Below are 17,826 nucleotides of genomic sequence, written 5' to 3' on the forward strand. Positions count from 1 at the left end.
CCCAATTTTAGAATGGAGAGCAAAAAAACCGTTGCCATCCGGTTATGGTCTAAGCGAAAATTGTTGCAATGGTTTGCACTGAAGAGTAAATGCGCCTGTGCAGACAGCCGATGCGCTTCAGTAAGGTTTCAAAAGGGTATTACTTATAGAGTGCTTAACTAAAACTACTTCATGAGCCAAAAAGACTAAACGAAAACTGCAATGGACTGTACAATTAAGGTAGGCGTTTGATCTGGTTTTATTGTCGATTCTGAAAATGAGACGATAGTCCGCAGCCACCCACTGCTTGGGTTAGCAGCTTTGTGTTTGCTGAGTGAGAGAGGCAAGGCGGTGATGCAGGTCCCCACTCTTTCCTTCTTGTACAAAATTTCCTCTTCCTTCCCGTTCGTGGTTGAATGTCGGCTCTTTAATAACACAAGAAACCACTACAACATTTAGACTCAGATAAAAACTAAATGGTGGCCAGTACGCGCCAGAAAGGGTATGCGCATTTTTTGCGTTTTCAATTGTTTGGTTTATTTGTGTCCTCTTTACATGTACCTGGGGAACCACAACGACGGAGCATTCGTTGACTATACAATTAACTGAGACTTATTTTAGTTTTGAGTAAGGCGGCCGTGACAAATAAACCACAACAATGACTCAAAAAATTGTGACGAATATTACTTCATGGTGGAGAGCGCGCGCAAAGCAGGTGGCTAAGGCGCCTTCAACTTATTTGGATATACCGAAGACTTCGTTGCAAAGGACTGAATTGCTTCAGATGACTGGTATTTGTAATTTGTCTCTCTTTAATATTAGAAATTGAACATTCTGCATTCATTACTAAAATACGGAACAAAAATAGTTGTATTAATTGTACGCTCATGGAGATGTAACCGTTACTTTTAGGCGCGTTGGTGGGGTGATGTCAACCAGTTAAACCCGTAACTATGCATCCTTATGCAGTCTATGGATGTTTCAATCTTACAACCCTGCATTTGTTGGCCAGTAGTCTAGGCCCATATGTACACGTATGTAATGTTTACATTTAACGACTTCTCATTTTTGTATTGCTTTGAGACTTTTTTATTATTATTTATGATTTTGGTAGTGAAAATACTTCTTGTGCATTTGAAGTTTTACGAGTGGACAAATGCTCATCTACAATGAACAACATGAAAAATCTTCGTTAATCATAGACATCCTGGGAGAACGAAAATTGTTTTTTCTAGCAAGCACAAAAGCACAATTTTTAAATGTCAGTCCACAAAAATTCAACGTCTGAAAACGAATTTCCACGTAAATAGATATTTATAAGCTTATAACAGTAATATAATTAGGTCTAGGGAGAAGTCTTGCTGTACACTATTTTACATCCTAATAGCCATTTTTTTTAATATAGCTACATTTTGCTGGGATCTATGTAATTAATAGCCTACATCCAAATTAGTCATAGCTAATATTAAAATAAATAGTTTTGTGACAAGCACTAAGAGATTGGCTCCATAATCGGTCTGCGATTGAAAAAAAGACACAATAACTTTTTTGACCGGGAGGCAAGTCGATTTTGAGATAGTTTAGGTCAAGATTTCCTTTTAATGTCATATAATTTGACACATTGTTTGCAACGTCTTCGTGCGTTGATTTTCTTTGTTTTGTAACACCTTATTTGATCGGAAAATGCCCCGTGCGTGCATAGAAAAACAGGTGCAGGGCTGCTTTCACGGTAGGCCTTGGGTGATTTCTGGTGTTTAACATGGCCAGTGGTATACAGACACAGTAAAGAGCGCAAAGACGCACAAAAAACAAACGAGGTTTGGGTAATCTCACTGGACACTGACCACTCTCTTGCAAAAGTCTGTTCTTCCAAGGCTATGTGAGTTATTTAAAGAATAATTTATAGTAAACTGTAGACTCGTGTGCCCGTCAGGTGTTGTTATCTGAACTCTACAGGCTTCCTGTTTCGAACCTCAGACTTTCCGCACACACTTCCGTTCCCTCCTCACGAAAAGAGCCAACAGAGTCTGCCAAAACAGAACGATGTTAACATGCCTCTGCATTGTTTCCCATTTCTATTGCAGCATTTGCACAATAACTGAAGTTAACTCGGACGTGCCGTCTTGCCATGCGTACCAACTACATGTCATAGGCCAGGGTTGCGTTTCCCATACAACGAACGAGTTTAGTATTACATCAACATGGTACATTGCATCGTTAAACTAAGAAACACTTTAAGTACGATGGATTTCCAAAAACCGTCGTACAAACACCGTACTATGTCAGTTTGATCCATGTTAGTCAGTTCGAACTTACTTGGTTGATGACTGGCTATAGTGTAGCACGTGAACTGGCACGCCCGCGTATTTTGATGAGGGGCAAATCACTGAGAATTTTGATACCTCAATTTCATTCACGAATATTTTTTTTATTCATTTGTTTCCAAATTCCTAGGTCATATATCATATATCCATTTGTTCTATAGATTTATACCTCGTTAAACCGTACCTCGAATGCTGTCTGCTTTCAGGTACATTTGATAGGCCTTAGCATAAGCTTTCGACGTTGAAAAGTTGTGTACTCTGGTATTTACAAATAAATATATTGCAGTCAGGTTTGTGGCTCAGTGTGCTAACACATATGCTGTTTTACACAGGTCGCACCTTGGTAGTACAACAGGTTCAAATCCAGTCTGAGGTAATTCTTTAGTTTGTATAGCCACCATTCTAATCCTATATTGTAGGTCTATATAAAGCATTTACCACAGTCCTTTCCTACAGCACGAGAATATTAACAAGATAAGCTACACAGGACGTGCTGCATCTCGCTTTATTGTCTGGAGTGGTGTGAATTCACCTATACGTGCTCGTTTCTGCTAGTGGGCCTTTTAGTCATAGTTTTTTTTTGCTAAAGACATTTAAGTATGGTTGTGTGGTGGTTAACAACGTCAAATATCAACCAGGAACGGAAATATATTTATAATGATGAATAATTTTGACACCAATAACTGACACCCGTGACGGATTAGGCATGTAGTAGACCTATGAGGAACTGCGCTTTTAACCACAGGTCGAGAGCTGTAGTTGGATCTACACAATTTAACAGTGTTTGCAAACGTTCAGGCCGTTTAACAATGGTTCGTTACGAATGTAGTTACCTTGATAGTTCGAACTATGGTTTTAGGAAACACTTGCATAAGTCTAGTCTATTTGGGAAACGTACCCCTCCTCCGTTCATTTATCCTTCTTGCGCAAACTTCGTTTTTTGCTTGTGGCTTGATATTGCTGATTAACATCTTATGAAACCCACACAGAATGTCTGCAGCCAGAAACGCAGCTGCTGGTCCATTTGCAAAATCAGCTCGGCCTAGCGTAAACTTCTGCTTTTTTATTACTTAGCGTGTAGCTTGTCTTTTAACGAGGTCAAGAAAATTAGAAGGACAGAATTTGAATTCCGTCCAGGTAGGTAATACCGAGGTTGCACCGTCATGATGAAGTCCTTTTTCTTAACTAAAACAAATAATTTAACAACTGTCCCAGGGGGGGGGGGGGGGGGGTTCAACAACACTGTAATTGGCTGTTAGACATGCTACAGTTTTTCATGGCACATCAAAAACTATTAGTGAACCACTCTCAGATAATGCACCACTTTATCTCTGTGATAGGCTACTGTAAAGTAGCTGCTCCTTTCAGTAATGTCAAATGTTTGACTAACACTAAAAATATCTCATCATCACAAGTCTCACCGTAGCATCAATAGGTGTCCAGTGAGTTAAAAACGAATGAAATTCAAAATATAGTTGCACCCCCACCCTGAAGTCTCCTGTGCTGTGTTATGTGTGTCATAGAGTAGTGGCAGTTGATGAAAGCTACTATGCTGTTGTACTATGACTCTGCATGCACCACCCTATGGAGGTGATTCATATGGAGACTGGTCTCACTCTGAACAAGTCTGGAAGCAAAAGATCTTGAGTTTCAAATAGTATTGCACCATGTAAATGAACATGTCTCTTAGGGCCACAAAATGGCTTCTGGTGGACACATTTTGATTGCCTCATCTTTTCAAAAACTACCCTTCCATTTAGGATCTTTCAGACCAAAAGTATAAAAAATATAGAGTGCCTCGCTGTGGTGTTTTCCATGAAGGTATGTAAGGTAAGATCAGTCAGCCATTGCAGTGCAATCTGCAAAATGTTTCTCCGGCTGTTATGTTGTCTCACAGCAACAGTGGCTGATACGAAACTGATCAGACAGGAAGTTAGTTGTGGCAAAGTCGGTCAGGCCACGGGTGGTGTGTTTGTGTTCATCAGTTTAAGAGAGAGAGGGCTAAACAGTGTGAACATGTGTGGGGCTGTGGTTGGTAGTGTGCATGCTCACAGAGTAATTTTAACTCCTGAGCACCAGTGCTTTGAGTGTGTGTGTGTGTGTGTGTGTGTGTGTGGTGTGTGTGTGTGTTCATGCACACGCATGTTCATGCAATACGACAATCTGATAACAGAATCCGATATGCTTCTCAACATTAAGTCAAGTCGAGTTTACTCAACGGTTATGCCTGAGCATTTCCCTGCGTTTGGCGTGTGATGAAGTGGTGCGTTTTGTTCAGAGAATGGATCAAGGCATGATGCTCAGGACCCTTCAAATAACAGCCATCGTTCTTAAAAAGCCACACACAAACACACACACACACACACACACACACACACACACACACACACACACACACACATGCACACATGCAGAGAGAATGGATCACGGCATGATGCTCATGACCCCTCGCCCACAACCCAACCCCACCACTGCCCAAACGCTGAGCCGCTGAGCCCCCTCTTTCACTTCTCTAGTAAGGGAGTGCCTCCTCGGGAGTGTGTTTTGAGTTAGTGTGTGTGTGTGTGTGTGGTGGTTCTCACACACGACAGTGCACAACACTAGACAGAAAAGGAAGGAAGGAAAGAAGTTCAGGCAAAAAAATATAAATACACGGTTATAGGGGAAAGTACTCTGATACAGAGGCTGCATTGATTACACATCACGCACAGCAACTCTGTTGACAGGCAAGGGCTGTTATTTAGTATAATACTACGAATCTTGTCATTGACCGAAAGCCGACTTTAAGATTTTGAAATGCAAGGCTGCTGTGTTGCAACAAACGGGTTCCTTTTCGCCTCCTCGTCCATCTCAAACAAGATGCCCGCACTGAGAACAATGCAGAAGGGGAGGCAGCACAGGGATAATTAGGCTAAAATAACACACAATAGAACCTTCTGCTCCTCGGGCTTCAATCAGTGCTGACCGCCATAGTTGCGTCCACTCCCCTCCTCCCCACCTCACCACCTCCCCTCCTCCCCAACCCAGGCCTTCGGGTTTGTTTTTCAGCTTTTAAATGACCCGTTTTTTTTTTTTTTTTACACAGTGCCCCCCGCAGCCTCCTCCACCCTGTTTCCTATCTCTTGTCCTGTGCCAAAAGGTTTCTCTGCACATGGGGGCCACGTTTCCTGTGGGCCACTGAAAATGCGCGGCGCTGACGTATGAAGCCCCAAAGACAATACGAGAGCCCTCTAAACAAACACGCACGCTACGGAGATCCACATTCATTCACACATAAATAGATGTATGCTAAGGTTATATACAAACACATGAAAGAGATCGTTTTTGTACTTGATGCACTTGCTTGTTGCCCCCGCATCGCCACCACACATGCACACGCTTCTACACAGACACCGAAATCAAATGAGGCCTGAGCTCACTGCTTTTAGAGCAGGAGGGAGCGTTGGTGCTGCCAGTTTGTAAATCGTTTTTGATCTGGTCTCATCTCTATGGACTGTGAACGTGTACCTTCCAGATGAAATCATTTTGAGATTAATGGCAAGGTTATAATCCGTGGCCATTGAGTTTTGTACATAATGACCTTCACTGATTGAGTGGCAACCTAAGCACACAAGGAGGACGATCTCATTTACAGATTGAGAAAAAAAAACATATGTGCAGTTTTGTGAGTGTGATACTGGGATCAGTTATTTTCCGGAAAACCACCAAGTTCAGTCAGTCGATTCTCAATCATTTTTATCAACCTGTCTGTGTTTACAGGAAGCGCTGTCAGTCGTGAGTGAGGACCAATCCATTTTCGAACCAGCCTTCAGTGCCCCCCAGGCCATGCATATGAAGGGGGAGATAACGACGACGACAACGACACCGTCCGGCTTCCGCCAGAGTTCTGAGGAGAGCCCCGAACCCACTGAACCCGAGTGGGTGGGGTCTGGCGCGCAGAACCCAGGGAAGAGAGTGGAACATGTCAACGGAACCAGGTGAGAACCCAGGGAAAAGAGTGGAACATGTCAACGGAACCATGGTCACCGAAGTTGTCTGTGTAATGCTTATATTTCTCTGAGGCGAGAGATGTGTGATGTGTGCAGGGAAGTGGAAAGTTATTAGTAATTATAAGTAATTAAGCCAGTGAGCAAACCTCCACGTACACTTCTAAACGTATCAACTACAACTTCTCATAATTTTGTACATGGCCTTGTATAAAGATATTTGCCAAGTGAGTAACTGTATCTGGAATCCTTGAGGCCCCCTGAGGTGCTGATATTACATTTGGTGGCAGTTACACTGATATCATGGAATAATACTAGAGGAGAAAACGGTGGCGTGCTGAATGATGTACATGCCACAGGATGTTCTCCACGCGTGACTCATCCCCTCGTCTCCACCCTTTCCCTGTGTCATGCGCGCCATCCCTTCCCACAGCCGTGAGGCCCCGGTGGACTGCAGCGTCACGAAGAGGACCCGGCACATGAGTAACAGCGATGGGGGCCAGTTGGCCTACCAGGCCTCATATCCAGAGGCCCGCACCAGCCCCCAGACCACCACTCCCCCCAGCAGTGCCACAGAGGAAAAGAGGGTCATCGTTCCGGCAGGTGAGCTGTCCCTGTGTCACACACACACACACACACACACACACACACACACAGAGACACACACACGCACAAACACGCGCACACACACACACACAGAGACGCACACACACTCACACGCACACACGCACACACGCACACGCACACACACACACACACACACACACACACACACACACACACACACACACACACACACACACACACACCCTCACCATCTGTCCAAGACAAGAACAATGTAGAAGAGGTGCGCGCTGACGGATTTGGTGGTGTGTGAATGTTTGTTTCACCCAGTCGGTTAGCTCTGTGGCCCCCCAAAAAGTGTTTTTGATGGAACCAACCTCATAGAGATATTTATATCTATGGTTTCTTTTTAAATTCAATTGGTGAGTTTGACCGAAACAGATATACATATACTGTATGCTAGCATGAAACAATACATAAAACAACAGAATTAACAACTCTGTAATTAGCCTAGTTTGTTCCTATATTTAGATATAGTACTTTCATTATTTTGGTAGTTTCAGTAAAAGCTGGTGTTTTAGGGTGATCTCATACTTGCACACACACACACACACACACACACACACACACATACTGGTGTTTCCATGGCTATGATATGGTGTGTATATGATGCTTACCAATGTAGGTATGTAGTGTCTTTTTGTTTTGGTCTTTGTGATGGTGTGCCCTTTATGTAAAGGCAGAGAGAGTCAGAGAGTATTTCATTGTGTTTTTGGTACACATGACAACAAATAAGTTGAAGTTGAAGTTGGTAAGTTATGTTGTAAGAACCATCAATAGCCAATTTTGTGGTTTTCAAAGCCAGCGTTCCAACAAACATTCACAAGCACTTTCACAGAGCTGCGTAGTTCACACTACAGTAATCAACTTCACTAGAAATTGAGTTTCCTGTCAAAAATGTCACAGATACTAATTTTTGGTGTAGTAAGTCAACCATCCAACTGAAGCTAGGATGCTTGCAGACACAAGCATTTAGCCTGAGTTCACCCACCTGCAGGGTGACAAAATGCAAATTATTACATCACTTCCTTTTTGATTTGAACTTCCCACCTTGTAATAAGACCAAGTCCCAGTGGAGCACACAGTGGATTTCAGCATCCTGAGCACTGAGTGAGTAGCGATGTGAGAAAGGATAATTTGGTAATAATAAAACAGCCAACTGCTCAATGCAAATAAAAATATAAGTTAATTGAACAGTGGCACCAATGTAGGCATGATATGTCATACACAAATTCGTTTTTTTATAAGTAGATGTATTGGAGATGATTTACAGATTCAGAGATATATATTATATAGGTAGCCCAGCTTACAGCATTTTTAAAATAAAATCCTTAAAAATGCAGTTTGTATCAATCCTTGTTACACTACATGATTAACCTCTGCCTGCAGCATAAACAGCCATAGCTAACCTAAATCAAACTAGCATGGTACAATGGACGCACAATGGTTTTAAGAAACAGTCCTACCAAGCTTAACAACATACGTCTAAGCCTCCATTTCACTAAATCACTGTACTATATCCACCACGTTATGACAGTAAGATTTTAAACAGTCCCTAATAACCGTGTTCCTAGCATAACGAACATGGCCCTGTTGACTTTGTTACAAAATGGCCAGAGAGAAGAGTTTAGTAGCAGAGCTTTGGAAATGTATGGCGCAACCAGGCAGAGTTTCACATCGAGGCTCAACCCAGTGCACACACTCTCTGTTCAGGAACCGCACACTCTTGCGTCATGACGTTTGGAACTGCCTGTTCTAATAGAGGAACTGATTCAGGTCACATTCACAGTATGGCTGCCAAAGGGAGGCACACCTTTTAAACTGGGTTTGTGTGTAGGCCTATTTGTACGTACGTAAGTAAGTAAGTAAGACTTTATTTATATAGCACATTTCGTACAGGAGTTGCAATTCAAAGTGCTTTACATAAAATCAATAAGAGCAAGCAGCAGGAGCAATAAAATAATGGTCAACGTCGTATCAGAACCTGATGTTCCGATAGGCTTAAAATATTAAAATCATAATAAAAGTAATAAAACCCTTCTGCCCTTCTACGTGCCTGAGAGCTTGGGTGTGTGTTTGGATGTGCTGTGTTTGACCCACACCATAGGGCTGCTTTTTAGCTGAAAACACACATATATATAAAAATTGTGAATAAATTAACTACAAACAAAGTAGAGAGCACATACATTGCGAAAGGAGCCATAAACATTGTGTGTAAAAATCAGTCCAGTATTTTTCAGCCGGGCAGTCCTATTTGGTTCGCAGCTACGTGTACGAAAACCTTTCCCATGTTTGTTTTAATACTGATTACGGGAGACTTGTTCATGTAGCAGGACTAAAGCGAGGGGAAGTTGCCTCTGATTTGGCTTCCAGACTGCATAGTTTCCACCACCTCAAAGCTCGATCCTTTCCCACAAGAAACACTTGAGGTGTACGAGCCACCAGATCTGTCTTCACATCTAAAAATAAAATATTGTCGAAGACAAACACGTTTGTTTATAATTTATTTAAAATTTAAATTTTGTTCTGTATTAGACTGTTCCATAGACTGTAACTCTCACATTCACGCTGACTTATTGAGGCATCATAAAGTAACCATAGTGACGGTGGACGTGACATCACGAAAGTTAAGACACCATAAAGGGAAGACCCTTCCCAGAAGATTGGACATCTGGGATTATTTTTACATGAGTCAGACAGGCCAAACAATCATTGTGCTTATAATACACGGATGTTACATCACTTTTCTGTGTTAAACAAGGACAATGAAGGGCCCAGAAGTATAGTCAGGCGTCGTGATCAAGTGCACTTACCGAAAACAAGGAAGAAAGTCCTCATATTTTAATTTACACACACACAACTCAGACCCTTGAGTCAGTGAAGCTGTAATGGAAAGAACAGGCAATATCATACCCTCATAAAATACATTCTCACTCACTCAGATTTCTAAAATGTAGAGACCCATAAGTAGAATTTTGTGTGTCAGTCATAAGGAAGCACACAGTAGATTATTGCGCAAGAGCAGGGTATCACATTTAACTGTTGTTATGACATAGGCATTTTTACGTGATGTGTGTGTGTGTTGCTATGACATAGGCATGTTTACGTGATGTGTGTGTGTGTGTTGTTATGACATAGGCGTGTTTACAGGATGTGTGTGTGTGTGTTGTTATGACATAGGCATGTTTACGTGATGTGTGTGTGTGTTGTTATGACATAGGCGTGTTTAAGGGATGTGTGTGTGTGTGTGTGTTGTTATGAAATAGGCCTGTTTACGTGATGTGTGTGTGTGTGTTGTTATGACAAAGGCATGTTTACGTGATGTGTGTTGTTAAGACATAGGCCTGTTTACGTGATGTGTGTGTTTGTTGTTATGACAAAGGCATGTTTAGGTGATGTGTGTGTGTGTGTGTGTTGTTAAGACATACGCCTGTTTACGTGATGTATGTGTGTGTTGTTATGACATAGGCATGTTTACGTGATGTGTGTGTGTCTGAGGCTAAAAATAACCTTTACAAAATAATTTCATTCGCTACACATGACAATTTTTACCATAAAAAGTATTTTGCTTGTTTTGTTTTTGTTTTGTTTTGTCGCTTGCAAAGTCAAACAAGAGTCAGGGTGAAACACTAGGAGGTGAGAAACTCAGCTCACCCAAATCATGAGGATCCTTCAGCGGCTAGCGCATGTTCCTGTGGCAATGTTAGCACTACAGTTAGCAGTGAGAAGGAAAAGTTGCTGGCCTAATGCGTATTGAGGGCACGGCAGTGAACTGGTGCAGATGCTCGCACTTTTAAACAGGAAACCCTTCATTACTCCCTCAGATCACTGTTGACACACAGGATCACCGCAACGTTCAAGTCTGGAGCTCCCCCATTTTATCAGTTACAGACAGGGAAATACATTTTACATATCAAGCCCTTTTTTTAGTGCTACACTTACAAAAATACAACAGGTCCTGTCTCATCATCATATTACGACGTGGAATCAGAGATAAGACTGCTTAATACATTGCAGGTGCACTACATCCATGTTAACGTCCCGATTTTCTCCCTGAAAACGTGCTTCAGGCGGAAGTGGTATGTTTCTTTTTCACTGTGCAGCCAGTTAAAGATAGCCTGTCAGCATTGCATGAAGATACTAAATGTTGCTGTAGTATTTTTACTAATGGAGACTGAGATGTACTCTCTAATTAAAGTGACGCATACTAGTGTTCAGTTGTCACTTGAGAGGAAACAGTTAGAAAAGAATGAGCTTTTGTGGTCAACATTTACATACTTGCTCAAATGTCACAGTCGAATGCCTGCAATCGATGAGCAAGGCACAGCTGCAGAGCACTTTTTAAAAACACACAAACACACATAGATTATATACATTACATCCACACATACATTACATAACATTACATAATATTACATACAAACATACATGCATACATGCATACATACATACATACATACATACATACATACATACATACATACATACATACATACATACATACATACATACATACATACATACATACATACATACATACATACATACATACATACACACATTCATACAAACATAACATTACATACATACAAACAAACAAATGTCAAAAAGGCCATTATCACTTTGTATACCAAACCATGCAAGTCTAAGTAAGCTATAGCTGCATACTTGCTTCCCCAGTCGCTTTGTATGGAGTTCCCTCGTCAGTCAATTCCATATTATCTGAAACCCTCAGGCTGCCCTCATCTGGCGGCCTTTATCCGTTATCTGTCACCACATGCTCCTTTGTTCCCCAGTTTTACCGCCTCTATCTGCAATTGAGGTTTGGGGACATTTGGAAAGACATCTACTCCGCCTGTGTTACATGTATTGTATTGTGTTGCACAGTATTACATGAGAATCACAATATTATCAGCATGACCATGGAGTTCCCCAGTACAAAGATAACCCCCAACTTTCAGCTTTTCTAAGGGCACCCTGCAAGAAAAATGTCCGTTTCTCATAACGTTTCTGCGCTCCCTCTCATTCTCAGACCCTGAGGTGTGGACACAGGACCACGTACGGCAGTGGGTAGACTGGGCCATCAAAGAGTACGGCCTGTTGGAGGTTGACGTGTCTCTTTTCCAGACGCTGGAGGGCAAGGCACTCTGCAAGCTGTCCAAGGAGGACATGATGCGCCTCACATCTGAATACAACACCGACATCCTGCTCTCACATCTCAATTACCTCAGACAGAGTAAGGCTGAAGCACCCTCCCTGAATCCCACACTTTTAGGTTTCAGTGAATGTGAACACTGGCATGTTTGCATTATCAATTCAAGTACCATATTGATTTGCGTGAAAATGTTGCATGTTGAAATCTCGAATGGCAACTCAGTCATTAAAATAATGGTGGAACATTTTTTCTCTGTACTTTGGACTTTAAATTTAAAAAAAAAAAAAAAATGGTGAAACTCTGAGGACTCAACAGTCACAAGGTTAACTGTCTGAACGGTAAGCGGGGTAATCCAGTTGTTTTAAAGGTGCAAATCTCCATTTTTTTTCCAGGCAGCCCGACCTTCTCTTACCCCTCAACACCCACCAACACACCCCAACAGCCCAGACTACAAGTCAAAGCAGGTAAGGCAATGGAATCCTGCACCCTACTTTCGGTTAGTTTAGCTAAGCACAAATCTTTCATCTAGATCTTTTGATAAAGGTGTGGACACACCTTTTAAAGAGTAACCGCAACCACAGAGGGACTTTCATGGAAATTTCACTCCAGATTCAATGCATTTCAGCAGTAGCAATTGCAGTGACACTAAGTGCCGTTGATATGTTCACATACATATTTATTATGAGAACTACTTTTAGTTAAAGTTATAGGAACTACTTTTCTGTTATGTGCATGATACAATTGTTGTAGTACTGAGTGGCGCATTGATACACTGAACTAGAGCAGAGTTCATGCTAGTAACGTGTCTAAAAGAAATCCAGTAAAGGCATCGTTAACTTAACTCCGGTGTTTATTTAATGTATGTTGTGAAAGTGCAAATACACAACAGCCTTAAACAGAGGTGTTGAGAACATGATCACAGTTCAGCTGCAGTGAGGGCTCAGCTACCAAACGCTCCGTACGCTGATATTCGTTGGTGAATGTTAAGGCGAGTCAACAGCTCAGTATCATGTAGTTTCAGACAGGAAACAGCTGCACCGGCACAGGAAATAGGGGCATGGGTATGGGTCCCACTTTGGGACACAATTGATAATCTGGAGGTGAGAGAGAGGCAGGCTCCAACAAAAGGACATTTACCACCAAGACACACTGGGCCCATCTTCAGCCCATCTTTGTTTTCACCCTCCCTCTGATCTTGGCCTGTGTGCTCCTTCAGAGTCTTTAAATCAGCGCTTCCTTCCTCCCATAGTTTTGGGTTGCTTAGGTCTTCAAAGCCCATTTTTTTCCCTGTCACTCCCCTGTCTCAAGTCTCGTCATTTGTGTTTGTGAGCAGAAAACAGCTTTGAAGAGATCAGCAGAAGGAACAGCTGGTCGTCAACCGTCATGCCTGTTGTTCCAAAGGGTATGTTGACTATCATATGAAGTGCAGCAGAAACAAGAAATGGCTTTGAATGAATGTAAATATTATTCATCAGATAGAAATAGCCAATTTCTACATTTTAGGAGCAGAAACAACAACCATGAAATAATGACTAATATTTTAACATTTTGAGTGTGCTGCATACACGCTGCATTATTTGCACATACATGAGTATGTAGACACTTGTGTAAACACTTGTATTGAAGTTGTGTTGATGTTGTGTTGAGGTTGTGTTGAGGTTGTGTTGATGTTGTGTTGATGTTTTGCTGATTCACAGTGGGCTCCCCCATAGACGCTCAGCACACCCCCAGAGTCACAGAGCCTCCCCCAAGAATTGTTCAGGGTGAGTATTTGCATTTTAATTACTTTAAATAACTTAAAGTAGAGTGACACTGCTAGCATTAACTGTGTTTTTTAGAAAGTGATATTTATTTATTGTGGTAATCACTAGAATAACTGCAAAAGATAATTACTGAATTTGTTTTCTCACGACAGACCCATACCAAGCATTAGGTCCCATCAGCCAGCGACTAGCCAATCCAGGTAAGTCATCAGAGTGAACAGTGGTTGAGAGTATGCTGCAACACCCACCTAAACCACCTAGACCCATCTAAACCACCTAGACCACCTAGACCCATCTAAACCCATCTAAACCACACAGCTAATACACTTTTATCTGACCTTTCCACTGTCTGTCCTCACTTAATATAGCTAGGATGATTCTTTTATACATTTGGAGAATAGACAGGCCAGACATTCTAACAAGTTCTAAAATTCTCTTAAGGAACCCTGTTTTGAGCCATTCTTTAGGAACCCGTGTTTAAACTGTCCAAAAAGCCATGGTCTTGCTTTGCTGCATTGGCAGAAATGAAAGGAAGTGACACGTTTGACTTTCCACAGTGCATGAGTGGAGTAGTTACTGCTATAAGCTACTGCTAATATTTCAACTCTTCCAACTCTGCTGTCTCCTCACAGAAACCCCACTGACCTATAGCAAGAGCCAAACAGCCAAAGTCAGTTCACAAAGAGTGATCAGCATTGGCCCTCACAAGATCGTGGGTAGGTGGTTCGCCAACCCACGTTTTGTTCTTTTTCAGTCAGACTGACAGTGGAAAGGTCATACATTCTTACATATCAGGACAGTCTGTAGCCTGGTGTTCTTTGAATAAAAAATTCAGTATTACTCTGTGATATTACACAAACACCACACTAATTATAGCCTGTCACGCACACAGAACAAGGGCACGGCTATGGCATCTGTATTAAGTTAGGTTCTACAGATACTCCTGACTGATCCGAAGATCTTTGAAAATCTGTGTTCAATATCTGTTGATTTCCTCTGATGACCCCTTAACATGCATCCCTAGGCTCTGGTCAGATCCAGCTTTGGCAGTTTCTGCTGGAGCTCCTGTCAGACAGCAACAACTCCGGCATCATCACCTGGGAGGGCACCAACGGCGAGTTCAAGATGACCGACCCGGACGAGGTGGCCAAGCGCTGGGGCGAGCGCAAGAGCAAGCCCAACATGAACTACGACAAGCTGAGTCGCGCGCTTCGCTACTACTACGACAAGAACATCATGACCAAGGTGCACGGCAAACGCTACGCCTACAAGTTCGACTTCCAGGGCATCCACCAAGCTCACCAGAACCACACCGCCGAGGGCAGCGTGCTCAAGTACCAGGCGGAGATGCCCTACGTGCCCTCCTACCACAGCCATCAGCCCAAAATGAACTTCATGAGTTCACACGCGCCCCCAATGCCTGTGTCATCCGGGAACTTTTTTGCGGGGCCCTCTACCTACTGGAACTCAGCCGCTGGGGGAATGTACCCCAGCCCCGCCATGCCCAGACACCCCGGAGGCCACGGCCACCTGGCCTCTTACTACTGAAGCCCCACCTGACGACTCACCTGTCTAACCTGTCTTACCTATCACTTCTCACCCGACTCCTGGGGGGTTGTCTAGGTACGTAGTTTGGTGAGTAACCCGGATAGGTTAAGTTGTAAATCTCCCTTGGCTTCTTGTAAAGGATCCCTATGGCTTACGTTTGCTGAATGACTGAAGCCATAGGGCTCCTCTATTAGGAGGTTTACCACTTACTCCGAGTTAACTTATCCGGGTTCGTCACTAAACCACATACTAGGAATACCCCCCTGATATTGATACCATGGCATTACAGCGGTTTGTCACTGTTGAGTTTTTAGCTTTCCAAGTTTATCACCAATATACTTATATGAAAAGTGTATAAACAATACATACAATACAAACAAAACAAAATGTTTTGTTGTCGACCTAAATTTGTAAATACATTTTTTTGTTATTATATGGTGCAATTAAGGATATCATAATGTATGTAAAAATATCTGTTGTAATGTTTTTAAGGTTTTCAGATTTCTTTTTTTATCATTTTGGTATACCTAGGAGTTTAATACAAATATGTCCTTTCCAGACATCTCAAAATATCTAGCTACTACTATAACTGTAACACATGATCTAGTTTCCGGAGGCTCCTTGAACAGTATTATAGTACTGTATTAAGACCAAGTTATTATCAGGGAAACATGTTAATGGTGAAATGGCATAACGCAGCATATAAACGATGACAACATATAAACAATGCATATAAACGATGACAAAACAACAACATTGAAGACTGTACACAAAACTGTAAATACTTTAATAATGTCCACATGTTCTTGTAGATACTTTTTTGTAACACTCAAAAAAACACATGTATCTCTTCCTTTGACAATAAACTATAACTTCCACCCAGCATTATCTATGTCCTCTTATAAATTGCTGAACATGAAAATAGTTGGCGTGTTAAAACCATTTCATAATGTTTTGAGGACTGGTCAGTTCTGGCTTTCCTACTTATGCAACTTTAACTTTACATTAATAACTACCAACTTTACATTGACTACAAAAACTCAAGAAGGCACAGACGGATGATGTGAGTGTGTAACAGTCTTAAGGGCCGTGAGAACTCTCAACTGTGAGACACACTGTAAAAAATGATATGACCAATAAGTCATGGTAACTTGTTTATTTAATTTACTTCAACTTAACATGATGCTTTGTGCAATTTCAACTGAATTGTATGAGTTTTCAGTATTCAAATTCAGGTTTGCAAGTCAGTTCAATGAAATGCAAAAAATCGAGTGGCTGGTGAACTTGATATTGTGAGTACACCACTCACAATGTGGGGGACTGCTCTTTGCGCATGTGCGCAAACACAGACCTTTGAGAAGAAACGACACAGACACCTCAGGAGCCAAAGGAAGGAGCTGAAGCGACTAACGAGTAATATCAAGGTAAATTATTGTAACAACTAGATTTGTGTAGAAGTTTATAATATACCTTGCTGTAATAACATAATAATGTAAGCCAACTGGTTAGTTAGACATGTGCTCTTAGCTAGAACTCACCAGGGGTTATTCCAAATAAAGATAATTTCCAATGTGCTCTTTGCTCGCTAGCTAGCAAAGCACCTCTGTAGGTGGTCTATTTAACCGGGCTGGCTGCAGACCGTTGATTATCAATGGAAATCGTGTGGACGGTGATCTAATTTATCCTGCAGCCTGGACGTCCCGATGTTGTACCCGATTCAGCACCCCCTCGCGGGAGCGTGCACCACTCGCTTGATCGGAAAGGAAAGCAGTTCGCCTAAACAAACGCAGGGAAAAATACTATACTACGATTTAATTATTTGTGAAAGAGATGGAAGAGAAGAACACAAGTGATTACAGTCTTTAGAACTGTTCTAAAGAGTACAAACAACTGATGTTTTTCTTCCAAAAACCTCGGATAATAGCGAACGCAAAAAAACACCTTTTTGTTCTGTGGAAATATATAGCCTACCCCAGCCATGACTACAAAATGAATTAACTTAATTTTGCTTCACGCAAGTTTTAATGTATTTGACGTTTCACAAGACTAAATATGATTCTAGCATTTCTTGCAATTCACAGGTTCAAAATTGGGTTCACCTGTATGTCGAAATAAAGTAGTTACAATACATGAAGGGGCAAATGCTATTCATTTCTAAGCTACTTATGTTTTAGATTAGATTAGATTCGTCTTTATTGTCATTGCACAGAGTAAAGGTACTGAGACAACGAAATGCAGTTTAGTATCTAACCAGAAGTGCAAATAAGCAGAAAGTGCAGAATATGTGCATATGAATGGCAGTGGTATATAAATAATGAGATAGTATATAATAAGATACAGTATGTGCAATGTGAGCAGTAAGGTTGTAAACTATGAAAAGACTATAAATAAGATATATACAGTATGGCTAGATATGTACAGTACACAGAGTAGTCAAATATGACAAA

At 41.6% G+C, this 17,826-nt stretch overlaps 1 protein-coding gene across 3 annotated transcripts; it reads left to right on the forward strand.

Moving 5' to 3' along the window:
* The first annotated feature begins 79 nt into the window (after positions 1 to 79).
* Positions 80 to 16,250, forward strand: fli1rs (Fli-1 proto-oncogene, ETS transcription factor-related sequence). 3 transcript variants are annotated; one of them, XM_080858529.1, is made up of 10 exons: positions 80 to 219; positions 6,063 to 6,280; positions 6,723 to 6,892; positions 11,946 to 12,149; positions 12,461 to 12,532; positions 13,402 to 13,470; positions 13,766 to 13,831; positions 13,984 to 14,031; positions 14,464 to 14,547; positions 14,856 to 16,250. In XM_080858529.1, exons 1-10 carry the CDS (start codon positions 202 to 204, stop codon positions 15,377 to 15,379), a joined length of 1,473 nt encoding a protein of 490 aa, XP_080714655.1. In that variant the 5' UTR covers positions 80 to 201; the 3' UTR covers positions 15,380 to 16,250. The 3 variants fall into 3 exon arrangements, with proteins under 3 accessions (XP_080714655.1, XP_080714656.1, XP_080714657.1); XM_080858531.1 differs by lacking the exon at positions 80 to 219 and adding an exon at positions 532 to 770; XM_080858530.1 differs by lacking the exon at positions 14,464 to 14,547.
* Positions 16,251 to 17,826: the final 1,576 nt, after the last annotated feature.

This window comes from Sprattus sprattus (assembly GCF_963457725.1).
Source record: "Sprattus sprattus genome assembly, chromosome: 19".
In the NCBI taxonomy this organism is placed as follows: Eukaryota; Metazoa; Chordata; class Actinopteri; order Clupeiformes; family Clupeidae; genus Sprattus; species Sprattus sprattus.